The 16,013-nt window shown below is 54.1% G+C and overlaps 1 protein-coding gene across 1 annotated transcript in view; it reads left to right on the top strand.

The window, feature by feature from the left end:
• PRMT8 (protein arginine methyltransferase 8) overlaps window positions 1–16,013 on the top strand; it is a 77,509-nt gene that overhangs the window by 34,385 nt on the left and 27,111 nt on the right. Inside the window, exons 3-4 of the mRNA XM_072954834.1 lie at window positions 10,490–10,645; window positions 13,660–13,723. Of these exons, the coding sequence (XP_072810935.1) occupies window positions 10,490–10,645; window positions 13,660–13,723 (220 nt within the window). The remainder of the gene's footprint in view (window positions 1–10,489; window positions 10,646–13,659; window positions 13,724–16,013) is intronic.

Below are 16,013 nucleotides of genomic sequence, written 5' to 3'. Positions count from 1 at the left end.
TCCTGCCTGACATCCTGATTGATTCTCAGGAAATTCTCCTGTCTAAATGCTGTCTTATTCCGTAGCAGGGAAGATTGATGCTGGCTGCAGAGCAGAGCGCAGCTTCCTCACAAGAGGCTGCCGGGCTGCAGCGGGGGCAGGGCAGAACGTCCCCCTCCCTCCCCAGACCTGTCCAGCACTTTTCCACCCCAAATAAACTACCGACCTTAGCCATGTGGTTGCTCGGGGCCGGCTGCTTTTCTAAGCACATTATCCGTGTCATTTCATTGAATCCCTCAAGAACTCTATGAAGAAAGCATTTCTATTGTTCCCTTACAGTATGAAGAAATAGTGAAAAAGGAACAAAGACTTGCTTGCTATGCAAATGCATTTTCAAAGTAAGTCTCTAAGCTCCCCTTCCAATTAGATGCTTCTGTAAGCCCTTCCTGTAACGAAACAGTGATTCTGCTGTTGACAGAAGGGTGTTTAATAAGTAATAGGCAGCTTTTTTTTTTTTGAGAGCCTCCTCCACGCTGTGTTGTTTCCAGCATTTTCTGTCATTGACTCATTTATTCCTCAGGTCAGCCCGTGAGGTCGGCATTGTTATTTGTCCCCGTTACACAGATTCATCCTGCCAGATTCCTTTGCTTACAAGGTCATGGGCTGATAATGGCAGAGCCAGACGTTCAACCTCCACATTGTGGGCCTGGGAGCCCGCATGCCTAACCTCCAGGCCGTGAGGCCTTTTGAACAGGCCTTTCTTCCTTTCTGGAAACTTCGGCTTTGTTCCTGCTGGTGCCTTTGCAATTTCCCACGGAGGTGGAGAGGGAAGGGGTCTCGTTCCCTAAAGACTGGTCTCCGCAGAAGAGCGTTAGGCCTGGGGCCGGCGGGGTGGGGGCTGGGCCCTGCGCTTATTTCTGGGGGCTGGCCCCGGGGGCCTTGGGCAGGTGAGCCTGCAGCTCCTGGGCGTCCCCAGTGGGGTGGGGTTGGGGTGGTGCACGGAGCCCCGTCCTAGGCCTGTGAGAGGCTCTGGGAGGCCGGAAGGAGGCCTTCGAGAGCGTCCCTTCTCAAGACCCTGCCTCTGATCAAAGGTCACATCTTCCATGTGACAATTTCTAACAGCCCTGTGGCTCTGGGCACTTGTCTCAGAGCAGGTTCCTGGGAGGAGACAGCAGTTCCAGGGGTCCCAAAATGCCCCCCTGGAGCTTGCCTGAAACCCCTGGTTCGGGACCAGCTGAGGTCTCCCCGCCCCAGTCTTCAGTCTCCACTCCCCGCGGGGCCTCCTCCCAGTCCCTCTCCGACCCCTCCTGCGTGCACACTCTGGTACAAAGATGTGCTCTCTGGTGCCGTTATATTGCTGTGGTTCCTTCTGGATGTGGTTCCCTGGCCTCTGGCCCAGGCACTCGGCACTCGGTTTGTACAGGTTTACTGACACAGTGGCTGCTCTCATCACTCAGGTGCTGCCTGGTCCCCTCCATGGCCGGGCATCCACTGGGAGAAGACCTCCTTGGTCACCAAGTACACATACTATATATAGCACCAGGTTTCCTCCACGTCATGTGTTGATGGAAAGATAGAACCTCTTCACAAACAGACACAAACATGGTGCAGACTGCGCTGATGAACTTGGAGTAAAGGATCTACAGGTCCTACAGAACATTGCTTTCCTTAGTAACCTGTCCTCGAATGGTTTTACCAGCCCTTCACACTGGGAAGTACTTCTGATTACCTGGCTTAAATCCTTCCTGCTGCTGCCACCGAGGACCATCTCTAGACCCTGGCTTCTGGGGAGAAGCCTAGGTGTGTAACGCAGGGGCGGCTGGTAGTCTGAGGTTTTCCTCCAGCCTGCCGGGTCTCCGAGGTCATCTGGGGTGAAGGGGGGCACGTGGGGGGACTCCTACTGTTGCTCTTCGCCGAGAGGGCCTGTTTCTCTCTCACGATTAAATGTCAGGCATCTCCTCTCCACGCCAGACGGCCTTTGCCTCCTCGGTCTGGACAAGACCCACATCTCACCATCCCATCCGGAGCAGCGCTGGCCGTTTGGCAGCCTTCTTCCATCATTAACAAGACGCTCACATGGGCGGCCGGCGGCACCGCCAGCTCGCTGACTAATCGCGAGCAGTGAGTGTTTAGGAGATACGGTGCGGGACGGATTGGGTCTGATTAGTCTGTAAATACAAAGGAGAAGTGTCGAGGGTGTGTGTGGTGGGGGCACTGCTGGGGGCTGGAGGGCACAACAGGAGGTGATGCCGGACACTTCTGTTCTTTGTGGCCCCATCCAGAGATGACTCCATGCTCAGCCTCTGGAGGATGAGGGCCAAGGGGAGGAGGACCGTGCATTCCGTCCCAGGGCTTCCCTGAGAAGGGTGGACTCCTGACCAGAAGCCGAAGTGACAGATGTGTCCTTGTGAACAGAGGGAAGGGGCCGGGCTCCTGGCCTCCGAGATGCCAGTTCTGAATTCTCAGCATCTTTGACAGTCAGCCCTGGGCGGGGGGCCTCCGCTGTCAGAAGGGTCAGCCCCAACGGGGCCGTGTTCTCAGCCCCCAGCCCTGGGCACTGAGCCCACTCCCAGCCGGCTCTCCTCCTTTGACAATCTTGCTGCAGGTTCTTTTGAAACAGATTCTCCAGGGCCTCCTTTCCCAGCGATTGGTCAGTGTGCTGCCGTGTGGTCCGTGGCTGGGAGGTGACGCCCCCCACAGCCGGGGTGGGAAGTGCTTTCACGGAAGAGCGGCAGGCTCCTGAATGCAACGTCCGGAGACGTCTCTGGGCTGTTCTCTCCCAGGGGTGATTAAAGCAGGGGGGCAGAAGCTCGGGGAGACAGCCTTTTCCTCAACAGGCCGAGGAGGGGAAGCCTTGCTAAGTCACAACTTCTCTCCCCCCAGAACTCGTGCCTTTGGACCAAACTCCTGTGGTCTGGAGCCTTAAGGATGGGAAGAAGGGGCAGAAAGGACAAAAGACAGTGGATTGAAGGGGGGCACTTGGAGGGTCCCCGCAGCAAAAGCAGGGTTTGCAGAGGCACTGGGCCAGTCCAATTCCATCGGGAAAGGCAGGTGGAGTCTTAACCACGGGTGTAAGCAAGAGGTTTCTGAACCTTTGTCATTACCTTGCCTCCGTTCCCCGCTCACCCTCAACGGTTTCCTCACATGGATGAAAAGGGCCGCAGTTTTCACGAGGAGCCAGAGCTAACACCTTCCTAACACTTCATGTATTTAATCATCACAACAGCTCGGTGAAGTAGGTGATCCTGTTACCCAGTCTCCAGATGAGGCCACTGAGACGCGGAAGGCTGAATGACGGTCTGGGTCGGAGCTGTGGTTTGACGGCGGGAGTTCTGGCTCCCCGTTTGCAGGGCACCGATGACGCACCCCGCCCCGTGCCTGGCTCTGGGGATGCCATCGCGCTGTCTTGTGGTCTCACAGTTTTGACGCCTTGTCCTTTTGATGTCGAGCAGTCTTGTAGTGTTTGGTCCCAGAGAGATCCTGCAGGGAGAGGCCTGAGCTCCCTTGCGAAGCGTTTAGAGTCAGAAGTGAACTCAGTCTAACCAAACCCTCACCTTATTCAGCTTCTAACAGGACCCAAGATACGAGCCCTGGGGCAGCATACGTCCTGGCTGGACTGAAAAGCAAACAGAAATTCCTTTAGCCCCTGTGGTTGAAATCCAAGGTCCTGTTGGAGGAGTTAAAACCACAGCTCCATCCTAAGCGCGCTCCACTCCCGATTGCGTTACACCGGCCAGCCCGTCCCTGAGCGGCCTAGCAAAAGAAGGCACAGCTCCTCTCGGATGAGCAACAGCAAACTAACTTCAGCGACTGCGGTTCCTCAGACACCGTCCATGGAAAATGAAAATGACAGGGCACGCAAAGAAACGGGAGACTCTGGTCCACAGTCAAGAGAAAAGTCAGTCAGTAGAAGCAGGTCTGCGGACAACCCAGCGGTAGAAATCGTTGAATAAAGATTTTTAAATCATTGTAATAATTATGATTGGTAAATATTTCCAGGAGGAGATGGAAATAATGGGTGAAGCTGAACTCCTACAGCTGAAAAACACGATGTCTAAACCAAGCACTCTCTGGGTGGCATGAATAACAGCCAGGACACATAGGAGAGAACACCTATGGGTACGGAGACAGAGAAATAGAAACCACCGAGACCGAAGAATAGAGAGAAAAACTGCACAGGTGGACAGAGCCTCAGTGACTTGTGGGACAGAAGCTAATGGCAAAGCTTGTGAGCATGGCGTTCCGGAGGACGAGAGAAGCGACGGGACAGAACAAAATGTTTGAATATAGAGGGATCCGTGTCTAAAACTGACTAGGAAGAAAAAAAAAGCCCAGCAATGCTCTGAATTAATTTGCTCAAACAGTGAAGCCGCCTCTGAAACAGTCATCTGCACTGGAGCCAGCAGCTGACTATATTCATGGCAATCAGCCGTCATCCTTCAAGGTCCGTTGATCCTCTGCACGGGCCAGACAGGCAAGCTGAATGAAAATGTGGGTCTCCTGGGTTAGTGCCAGTTCAGAGCCAGGGTCCAGTGCCATAGGAAGTGTCCAAGGACATCCTTTGGGCGGAAGGAAGATGATGACTGGTGGAACCTAGACCCACGTCAAGAATGAATTGATCTGGAACAGCTGACTCCATGCATAAGCGTGAGAGACTTTGCCCCATTATTTAAATCTCCTTAAACAATCATTGACTGTTTAAAAAATAGTGACAGTGTCTTGCAGGATTTATAACGCAGGTGGGACTGAAATGTATGGCAGCAGGGCCACGCAGGCCAGGAAGGGAGGAAGGGAAACACACCGTTGTGGGAGTCCTGTGGTGCGTGTGAGCTGCTGCCACGTCACCTGAAGGCAGCCGTTCCCTCTGCTAAGCTCTGACCGGTGGAGGCGAGCGCCCCCGAGCTCTTTCCTCGCGCTCTTCTCTCTCACAGCCGTGGGACAGGGCTGTTCTCTGGCGCTGGTGCGCGGGTCTCGTGTAATGAGTGCACCTCGACATTCCGACCTCCCTACGCCTTCGGGGACCTTCCTCTTCAGCACGCCAAGGAAGTTCCGGCATTTCCACCTCATCCAGTGCAGACTGACTGTGGGTCCAGTCACCCGCACCAACCGGAGGTGAACCAGTGAACCCACAGTCTGTGCTCAGTGAGCCTGTGTCAGTGCACCTGGCCCAGCCCGACTTTGTGTTCCTGCCATCTTGAGCCCTCGCCCTGACTCCTGTTCCCCAGAGTTGAGTCTCTGTACGTTGGAAACACCGCGCAGTTGCTTTGGCGTGTGTCACACCTGCTCACGATGCACTCGTGGTAGCTCGTTCTTGGGATCTGCTCGGAGTCAGATCTGGCTTGTGGGGGCAGGACCTGGGAAGCGTTAGTGCTGCCTCGCAGGCAACTGCCTACCTCACAGGACCCCAGTGTGATGCTTCAGGAAGAGGAAAGCTAACTTTCTTGGGTGGGGGCAGAAGGTGCTTCTGCTGGCAAAGAAGGCTCTGTGATTTAGGGACTTGAGGCCCCAGCTTCATCAGAATCGGCCCGTATGTCCCCTTTCCAATTTTCAGGACCCTATTCAACTTGTGTTGTAATTCAGGCAGGATTTGAGTTTGGATTTGGTTTCTAGAAATCTTGACCTTGCAAGAAAATAAGATTTTTTCCCTTTCTTTTCCTTCTTTTTTTTTTTTTTTCATTTCTTTTCCTCCTCAGAAGTCATAGGATCTTTCAGGTGCTATAGGAAGAACTTGAGCTGGGAATTTAAATCCCTGAGCTCATCATTTGCTTTCTCTAAGTTTTCTAGCGTGGTTAGTATCAGCCAGCCAGCCAGCCCACCCCATTATATTCCTGATTTTGACGGAAGTTCTCTAAGGTAGCAAATACTTGGTTACCTGGAGTCTCGGCTTCAGTAGGTACTTTATCCCAGGTGTCTGAAGCTCAGATTTGAGCAACTCTTCTGCTGTTTCATGCTGTTGAACACCAGCGCCCTCTCCACCAGCGGCAACAGGGTCATTAGTGCCTTTCACTCTAATCAGAGCAGAGACCTAATTCCAGAAAACTCAGAACCAATTCAGAGGATCCATCCTTAGATTATGTTCCTCAGGAGCTATTCTTGGTACAAATTTTGTACCAGTTGGGGCTCAACCATGGAAGCAGATTCAGTAGGAGACAGATATATATATAATATATATAAAATTCATTGCAGGATTGCAGGACATTGGCTTATACCATTGTGTAAGGCTGTTGTCCCCGTGTCTGATACTGGAGCTTGAAGGGCAGCACAGGTAATCAGGAAAGGACTATGAATGCAAAACAAGGGGAGATCAGGAGTAGCTGGAACCCCTAAGCACGAGCTTGACCCTGTGAGGACAGGCTGAAACATGTCCATTGTGTTGCCTTTGACCTTGGTGGCGAGTGTATCCTACAGAGGCTGGAGTGTCTCACCTTGGAGTTAAACAAAACATGCACGCGCACGCACACACACACACACCCCTGGCTCAGGAGTCTGAGAAGCTGAGGGCAAAGGTGGAGGAATTGCAGGTCCAGTGGCTGCGTCATGCCAGCGAGGTGAATCCACGTGTCCGCGGTGACAGATGTGCACTACAGGATGGTTCCTGCTTCCGTCGTGCCTTTTGAATCTCCTGACTCTCCCTTGTGACCCACCCTAACTGGAAGCGTAGGAGAAAGAGAAGTCTGAAAGGTGTCTCTCCGCCTGGCGAGGGGCCGTGTTACAAAGCCATCGCACATGTGTGCACAGAGCTTCACAAACAGGAAGCAGCATCCACAGAACCAGAGGGAGAAAAATGCAACTCCCCCGGCCAGGGGTTCCTTACCGTTTCTCTCTCAGTAATTGATAGATCAGATACACAAACAAGTCAGCAAGCATGCAGAAAGCCTGAACAACACAAGCAACCCAACCTCGTAGGCGTTTATAGGACACTGGCTCCCCAGAGAGCAGACTGTGCCTTCTTCTCAAGTGCACATTGAAACGCTCACTGAGACGGATCGTGTGCGGGGCCGAAAACGAATCTCAGTAAGTTTCAAAAGAGGAAAATTACACAGAGGATTTTTTTTTTGTCATCAATTGAATGGATTTAGAAACCAAAAAACAGTAACTTACCTAGAAAAATTTCCAAAAATTTGGAAATTAAGCAGCACTGAGAACAAGTTCAGAGGAGAAATCACAAGAGAGATTAGAAAATATTCCAAACTGAATGACAGTGAAAGCAAAACGCTGTGGACTTATCTGCGCCCCCGAGACTCATGTGTTGAAACCCCAGCTCCCCGTGTGACGGTGTCGGAGCTGAGGCTTCAGGGGGGTAGTCAGGTCGTGAGGGTGGAGCCTCGAGAATGGGATTAATGCCATTGTGAGAGGCCTTGCTTCCACACCTGCTCTCCAGCAAGAATACAAGGAGAAGACGGCCACGTGCAAACAGGCCGCAGGTCCTCACCGGACACCGGGTCTGCTGGCACCTTGACCTTGGACTTCGCAGCCTCCAGCCTGTCAGAAATAAATGTTTGTTGTGTAAGTCATCCAGGCTACAGTGATTTGTTACAGCAGCCTGAACTAAGACACACATGCGTGGGCATTTGTGGAGTGCAGTTTAAACAACCTTCGGAGGGCAATGTACAGCTTTAAGTGCTTCCATTAGACAAAAAGGAAGGTACAAAACCAGTGACCAGAGCACCCAGCTTACACAGCTGGAGACAGAAGAGCAAACACAGCCTAAGTTTAAGGAAGGAAGTAGTAAAGGGGAGACCAGAAGTCAATGAAGTAGCAATCAGACGTTAGAGGAACCCACTGAGTCGAAAGTTGTTGTTTGAACAGTAAGTAAGTTGAAAACATTTAGCTAAATTGATCAAGAAAGAAAACAGAGAAAACACAAATTATAATATCATAAATGAAGGCGAGGACGTTATTACAGATCGTAGAGACATGCGACAGGTGACTAGAGGGTATTATGACAATGTCAACACCCGTCTATTTGACATTTCAACTGAATGAATAAATCCCTTCGCAAAGTATGTCAAGGCTGATGTAAGTATACATAGAAAACCTAAAAGAGCCGTCTAGTAAATAAATTAAATTCGTACTTAAAATTTTTCCCACAAAAAGGACTCCAGACCCAGACGGTTTTATTGGTGAATTTTACTAAACTTAAAAAAAAAAATCCAACCTCATGCAAACTTTTTCAGAAGATACACAAGGAGCGAACACGTCCTAATCTGTGTGGTGAACCTGGCAGAACTTTGATTACCGGAGGAGGTATGAGAGAATCACAGGTCAGCGTCCCCCATCAAAGTAGACAGAAAAATCTGCGACAAAATACTTGCAAATAAAACCAAGCACTGTTATAAAGGATAATACGTCGTGACAGAGCGCTGGGCCGACATTTGACACCAGGCTATGGAGTTCAACACATTAACAGAACAGAAGAGAAGAGCTGTGCACAGTTTCAAGAAATGTATAAAAAGCACGTGACAGAATTCAACACCAATTCATGATAAAAGCTCTTAGCAAATTGGAAACAGAAGAGACCTTTTTCAATCTGATAAAAGACGTTCACAGAAGGCTCACAGCCAAAGTCATACTGGGGACAGTTACATGTCATTGGAGTAAAGGGAAGGTGGCAGTTCCCTTCTCATCTATTCCGTGTTTTGCTGCTGCTAGTCCTCGCCAGTGCAATTAAGCAGGGGGGAAAACAAGAAATGAAAAACACATAGATAGGAAAAAAAGAAATACATTGTCTTCATTTACAAGTGACAAGATTGTTTTCAAAGAAAAATAAAGGAATCTACAGATAAATTCCACTAGAATTCATACGTGAGGTGAGCGAGGCCGCAGAATAGAGGATCGCTGTGTATACACTAACACAAAACAATTGGAAAATGAAATTTCAAACATATCCTACCCAAGACTGTGAAGTGTCATAGAATCAAATAGTCAAGAATACGTCTAAAGAAAGAAATACAAGACCTCTATGTTGAAATCTATGACACATTTTTCAGAGAGAAATTAAACAAGACCTAACTAAATGGAGAGTGGTTTCACCGATTGAAAGACTCAATATTACTAAGACGTCAGTTCTCCCCAAATTGACCTATAGATTCAGCGTAATTTCAATCAACTCCAGGAGGTTATTCTGTATGAATTAACAAGCTGGTTTTAAAATGTGGTTGGAAACGCAATGGATCCAGGAAAACGGAAGTAATCTTGTAAAAGAACTAAGCTGGAGGACTCGCAGCCCTTTATTTCAGAGTTAATATAAAGCTACAGTAGCCAAGTGACAGTCGAATCGATACATGAATGAAACAGTTCACAGAGGCCACCCACACACAGTCAATTGATTTTCTGACGAAAGTGGCAAGTTAATTCAATGGGGAAAACGCTATTCTATCCAGCAAATGGCGCTTGGACCATCAATTTGTGTGAAAAAGTGAACTCACCCCCCTAACTTACACCATATACAAAAATTAGTTTGACATGAATCAAGGACCTACAAGTAAGAAGCTTTGAGTAGAAGCAGCCAGACACGAAAGTGTACAGACTGTGCGATTCCATTTAAGTGAAGTTCTAGGAATGGCAGAGGGGGGCTTTGGTGGTAGAAATTAGGTCGTTGTTTGTCGGGAGTGGGCATGAGGATTACCTGCACGTGCGCATGGAACACTTTCTGGAATGACGGAAGTATTCTGTATGTTGAGTACAGTGTTGGTTACACAGGTGTACATTAGTCAAAACTTATATAATTAACCATGTGTTTAAAATCTGTGCTTTTTTTCTTCTTGATTTTTCTTAATGGAGACTGAACCCAGGACCTCATGCATGCTAAGCATGTGCTCTACCACTGAGCTATACCCGTCTGCTTCTTACTGTATGCAAGTTATATTTTAAAAAATTATACTGAAATTACACTAAAGGAGTCCAGTTTTATTGATGACTAGTTAGAGTGTTTGCTAATGGCTTGAATGGATGAAGATCCCTGCGTCACCACCATACGCAGGTTAATCATGTTCTCCTTGGTTTGGAGATGGTTGTAGTGGGTAATCTAGTCCTTCCTTATCCCAAAGCACTTAAATATTAGTGGCTAGAGAAACATGTTTTCTATTCCTAAATACAAGCAAGCAAAAAAAGTGCACACACAAAAAGCCTCCTTTAATAACCTGTTAAATGACAAATCTCTCACCATGGCAGAAAGTTCTGCTTTGCGTCTAACTTAAATCTCTCGTGCTGTGTTTGAACCCATCCTTTTGGTTTCTGATAAACTGGAGCTTTCCCAGATGTGGGCATGAGTTTCTCCTTGGATAGTAAAGTGATCTTTCTTGGGCAGCGTTTTAGGGCTGGAGTTGTGTGTGCTGATGCAGGGAGCCCTGGTCCAGCTGCCCGGCTCTACACTTTCTGGGCTCTGCCTCATGACCCCGCCGAGGGCCCTGAAGAATTGGGGGGGAGCAGCCCTGGGCCCGTGATTTTGCGGGTATGCTCCCAAGCGCCCTGCACACACTGGCTTAGCCTTGCCTTTCCTTCCGGACAGGAGATGCTGAAGGACGAGGTGCGGACGCTCACGTACCGGAACTCCATGTACCACAACAAGCACGTGTTCAAGGACAAGGTGGTGCTGGATGTCGGAAGCGGCACTGGGATCCTCTCCATGTTTGCTGCCAAAGCGGGGGCCAAGAAGGTGTTTGGGGTGAGCAGACCACTCCCTGCCTCCGCCGGTCCCCGCAGAGCCGGCCCTTCCTGGGAGTACGCGCCCTGGGCCCCTCCTGGCTGGGATCACGCTCTCCACTCTCTGCTCTCCGGGAGGAAGCGAGATGTGGCTCTTGGGAGGTGGGCGCGCGCCCTGGCTCCCTGTCACCTGGGCACGGCTCCCAGCCTTGCGCTGGCAACAGTTGACGTTCGTGGAGGACTTTTGACTTTTTGAAACCTGTTCTGGTGTCATCATTGCCTTAGAGTCCTTAGTCCCTCTGTGGGCTTGAGAGGCAGGGGAGGGTGGCTACGCCGGTGAGCTCGGGTTAGAATCTCTGCTCCTCCACCCTTGAGATGTGTGACCGTGGACAGTTTGCTTTTCTGCACCTTGGTTTCCCCATCTATAAAATGGGCATAATAATAGTACCTTGCTCGTGGAGAGATTCTGGGGAGTGAATGAGTCTAATACGTAAGCCAAGTGCTTAGAACAGCGCCTGGCATAAGTCAAATGCTCGGTTTTAATACAGTTGGAGCCCAGGGATGCAACAAGATACTCTTCCTCTGTTCTTTAAAGGCAAGTTGGTAGACTGAAATTCTGCTGACCCGGCTGCTGCAGCTTCTCCAGCTGGAGGTGGCGGAGGCTGACCTCCGGAGAAGGCCCCACAGTGTAGCTGCACGCAGCCTGATGGCTGGGGGGTGGGAGGAGGGGAGGGTGCTGGGAGGGTCCGGAGCCAGGGAGAAACTGAGAAGCAAGAGCTCTGAGCTGCAGGCTGACATTTGAAAACTGCAGCGGCTCAGGGGCTGGAAAGTGGAGATTCATCTTGATCAAAATTCACAGCGCACTGCGGTCAACACAGGATGCGCACAGGGCCCCCAGTGCCGAGGCCCATGGGGGCTTTCGGTGGGCCTTCAGTCTCTGTGCACTTGGCTGGGTTGTCCTATAGCCTGTCCTAAGACCACCCCTGCCGGATCCTGGCTGATCAGAACCCTCCGTATCCCCGAGGCTCCCCACCTCAGCGCTAGGCCCTAGGCCCCCAGCAGGACGGCAGTCCTGCTCCGTGCCTGAGCGCCTGACCTGACACTGCGCTTGGCTGGAGAGGGTCTCCGGGACACGGGGGCTGTCCTCAGGGCACCTCGGGTGTGGCTTTGACCGGGACAGCTGAGGTGCACGTTGAGGGTACGGGGCCAGCCCAGATGTCCACGGTCAAGGCCTTCTTCACCAGGACCACCCCTCCCCACCTTCCAGCCTTCCTTCACCAGGTCCTCCTCCCCACAATGGGGGCTTCCGGCCAAGGGACAGACTCCCCTTCCCAGGCGCTTGCAGAGCCTCAGGGCTGGACGTGAGCCCTCCTGTGACCCCAGTGCCCGCCCGCCCTCCCTCTCAGTGTGGCTCTGAGGCCTGGGCCTGGGCCAGGGGCGCGGGAGCCCAGGGCTGAGCAGGGAAAGGCAAGGCTGCCTGTCATCGCTTCCTGGTGGTGGGGGTTCCAGCCACGAGCTGTCAGGAGGCCCCGCTCGCGCCTTCCAGCCCTGGCCACTTGTCCCATTCTGTCTGCCTCCTAGATTTTTGCTGTACCAGCTTTTCTGTAAACGGCTTGGCCCCAGTTAGCTGGGCTCACTGCACAGTTTCTCCTGCTCTGAGCTCTTCTCAGTGAGGGAGACGGGGTGGCGGGAGACAGAGGAAATGGACAGGGAACTGAGACAGAGGGACAGACGTGAAAAGAGAAATGGAGAGAAAGGGACAGAAAGACAGACAGAGAGGAGGGCTGGGGAGGTGGGGGAGCAGCCCAGCACCCCTCCTCCCAGGAGCACCAGTGCTCCCTCACCACGGCCACGGGAGACAGGAATGATGACTTGACTGAGGAGGACGCGGAGGCTCAGGGGGTGGCAGCGGCCGGGTGGGGATCCAGGCTGCCCGGCTGTGGGTCCTGGTCCTTCACCGCCAATCTCAGCGGCCTCTTGCAGGGGAGGGTGACGTGGCAGGGAGCCGAGGGGCCTGGCGAGAGACCCAGTCCCCTGGACAGTGGGCTCGAAGGCCACAAGCCCCGGTAGCCCAGGAAAGGGCTCCTCCGCCCGGGACCTGAGCCCTGGCCGGGATCTGCCTCCTTCAGCCAGTGAGTGGCCCCTTCCCGACCCCATGGGCGCCCTCACCCACTCGAAGATTTGCCGGGGGCCCCCTCCCCCACCGTGCCCACCGTGCCCACCGTGCCCCGACGCAAATACTCTCCCCAAGGCCCCGGGCAGTCGGGGGCCCCGGAGTGGGAAGAGGGGGCCCATGGCCCGAGTAGCCGGCCTCTGAGGGGGCAGCTGGGGAGGCGACCACAGGTCCTCGCAGCTGCCGCTCTGCTCCGGGCGCCCCGGCCTCCCCGCCTGGCCCAGGTCCCCAGCCCCTAGGCTGGGCCCTGATTCCTGCTGTTCCCACGAGGGCCTGCTCTCAGCGGGTGGTCGATTAATTTCTTAAATACCTGGGCCCTTTGCTTAGGAGACTTGGGGAAACTGGAAAGGCTTCTAGACGAAAAAGAATCAATTCTTTTAAATGTGGAAGCTGCGGAAGGAGTGAGTTAACACCTGCGGGGCGCGGAGGGATCTTAAGATGCCAGAGGCCATGACTCGGCATTTTCCCAAGAGTCTCGTTCAGCCAGGGAGGCCTGGGGGTGGGAGGGCCGCGGACAACGTCAGGGGGACCAACAGCCACTCTGGCCATGGCCCTGCCTCCCGCATCCTCTCCTGGGAGGGCGGTGGCTGCACCAGGAGAGTGAGTCCGCCCAGCTCCTCCCGGACCTCCCCGCTCAGAGGCCAGGCCCTCCGTGACGGGGCAGAGGCGGCCCGACGTGGTGGGGGGGCCACCGGCCTGTGCGTCCGGAGGGCTGCGGGTCAGTTTTGAATCTGCCGCGAAGTAGCCAAGTGGCTGCGGACGAGCCACTGCGCCCCTCTGGGCCTCAGCGCCGCCATCCGGAAACTGGCCCTGGATGTGCTGTGGTTCTGACGCGCTGCTCCTCTGTCCTCTGTCCTTTCTAGATCGAATGCTCCAGTATTTCGGACTACTCAGAGAAGATCATTAAGGCCAACCACTTGGACAACAGTAAGACTTTCCGCTGCGCGCTGTCCCGTGGACGGAGGGGGTGAGGGCCTTGTCCTTCCTTGTCTGGGAGGCGGAGGCTGACGGGAAGGTGGAGGCCAGTCAAGGCCCGGTTAGCAGGACTGTGCCCCCGGGGCTCGGAGGTTCCCAGGCCACGGCAGCCACGGGCACGTGTGTCCCAGCGCAGGGAGCAGAGAGCCCAGCCTGAGGCCGAACCCTTCATTCCCAGGCCCTCTGCTCGGCCCTGGCTGTAGGCACCTCTTAGTTTTGCAAGATGGCAACTCCCTCCTCCCCGTCCCTCTCCTCCGCCCCCAGCCCCACCTCTCCTGTCACCACCTGGTGGCGTCCTGGCAGACCCCAGGCGCTGTCTCTGTGGTCCTCCATGCCCACAGGTCCTCTGCGGATGGAGCTGTCTTGGCAATCAGGTTAACTTGGGAGTGGGGCCTCCTTTCAGCTGGAGTCTGAATTTAAAGAGAGTGGGGCGTTCCCTTCCCTTCCTCCCCTCACCCCTTCCCCAGGCATTGGCAGCATTCCCAGCCCCTCCCTCCAGGACCCCTCCCTCTGGGACCCTCTTGAACACGCTCACCCCGATAGGGGTCTCTGATCAGAACACCTGTACCGTCCATCAGTTGGCGGGGTGAGGTTTAGTCCTCAGGCCCTGGGCTGAGCAGGGCAGGGGAGGGTGGGCGGATCACGCAGTGTCTGTGAACTAGGAAACGAGGTTGGGGATTTTCCTATTTTGGAGAGTGCTAAGTTGGGGAGGAGGCTTCTCAGGGGAGGACGGGTTGGAGCAGGTGGCGTGTACCCAGAGTGGGGGCAGAGGCAGTCAGAGGCTCCAGGGAGAGGTGCTGCGGCGTGAGTGGAGGCAGCGAGGAGTGACCACGTGGGCTGTGCTGGCGACAGAAGCGAGAGGCCGCGCTGCCGGGCCGCAGGGGTGAGGGAGACCAGACAGAAGCAGGGCTGGTAACGGGGTGTGCAGTGGAGCTCTCCTGGGCTGACGGGAGGGAGGGAGGCTAGGTCTGGGAGCCCAGGGGAGATGCAGGTGGACGTGAGGAGTGAGGCCTGGACATGGGGCTGGGGCCGGCATTCCAGGGAGAGCTGGAGCGTGCGCGGCATACGGACCTTGTTTAGAGCCACAGGACGAGGTCACTCAGGGATGACGAGGGGCGAGAAATGGGCCCTGGGGCATTCCAGCATTCGAGGGTCAAGCCGAGGGAAGGGGCCAGCAAGAGGCAGAGGAGACATTTTCACATATACTCCGTAGAGATGCTGACGGACGTTCGGGACAGAGGAGTGAAGGAGGAGGCCACTAAGGGATCCAGTGAGGTGACAGTAAAGACGTGACCTCTGACCTCTGAATTCCGGTGTCGGCTGAGGGTGTTGCTGTTCTTAACAAGAGCAGACTCGATGGAGGGGAGGGGACCGAGTCCAGGTAAAGCAGGTTAAGGAGAGACTGAGTGAGGCTGTAAACAACTTCCTGCTGTGACGGGAAACAGAGAACCGAACTGTAGCTACAGGGGGCGTGAGGCCAAGGGAGGGAGGTGTTTCTTAAGGTTGGGAGATAGGAAAACATGTGTGTGATCCAGCTGTCCAGCAGAGACAGAAACCTGGCAGACTGGGGGGAAAGTGAACTCAGCAGTGAGGCCCTGGAGGAGGTAAGCGGGGTGGGGCCCAGAGCCCGGCGGAGGGGTGGGCCTTCCTCCTTGCAGAAAGGACAGCTAACCGCAGCAGCAGAGGGGACGTGGGAGAGAGGGTTGGATGGTGGCGGGAAGCCCCCGATCTGCTGCTTCCAGCTTCTCAGTGACAAGGGAGACCACCGCTGGCAGGGGGGGGCGGGAGGGGAGGGTGTAAGTGTTTTGAAGGGGGAGGAGAAATGGCGGGATGGCCTTGCCGAGGGAGGGCGGGCTGGTGCGGACCGTGGGGGAGGTCAGCGCCCGTTGGAGGTGAGCAGACACGGATCTGTAGGCCAGTCCTCCCTGGTGGGTGACAGTTTCTGGCCATGCTTAGCAGCTGGGGTGGGAGCGGAGACGGGGCCGCCTGGATCTGGGCGTTGCTGGGGACCCAGAGGAGGGAAGGAGGAGCCAGCAGCTGGTGACAGTGAGGCCCACGGTGTCTCCACTGGGTGAGGAGGTAGCAGGGAAGTGAGGGGGGCGGCGGCGGGTGGGGCCGGGAGCTGAGTCCAGGCCTCCTTCCAGCCTGCGTAGGGGAGACATGGCCCAGGAGCCCTGACCTCCATCTCGGGGTCCAGCTCTGCTGGCTCACAAGGAGGCCAGATCGCTCTGCATGGTCCTCA

This window comes from Vicugna pacos, chromosome 34 (assembly GCF_048564905.1).
Source record: "Vicugna pacos chromosome 34, VicPac4, whole genome shotgun sequence".
In the NCBI taxonomy this organism is placed as follows: domain Eukaryota; kingdom Metazoa; phylum Chordata; class Mammalia; order Artiodactyla; family Camelidae; genus Vicugna; species Vicugna pacos.
Note: the sequence above shows the minus strand (reverse complement) of the source record. Positions and strands in the feature narration are given on the sequence as shown.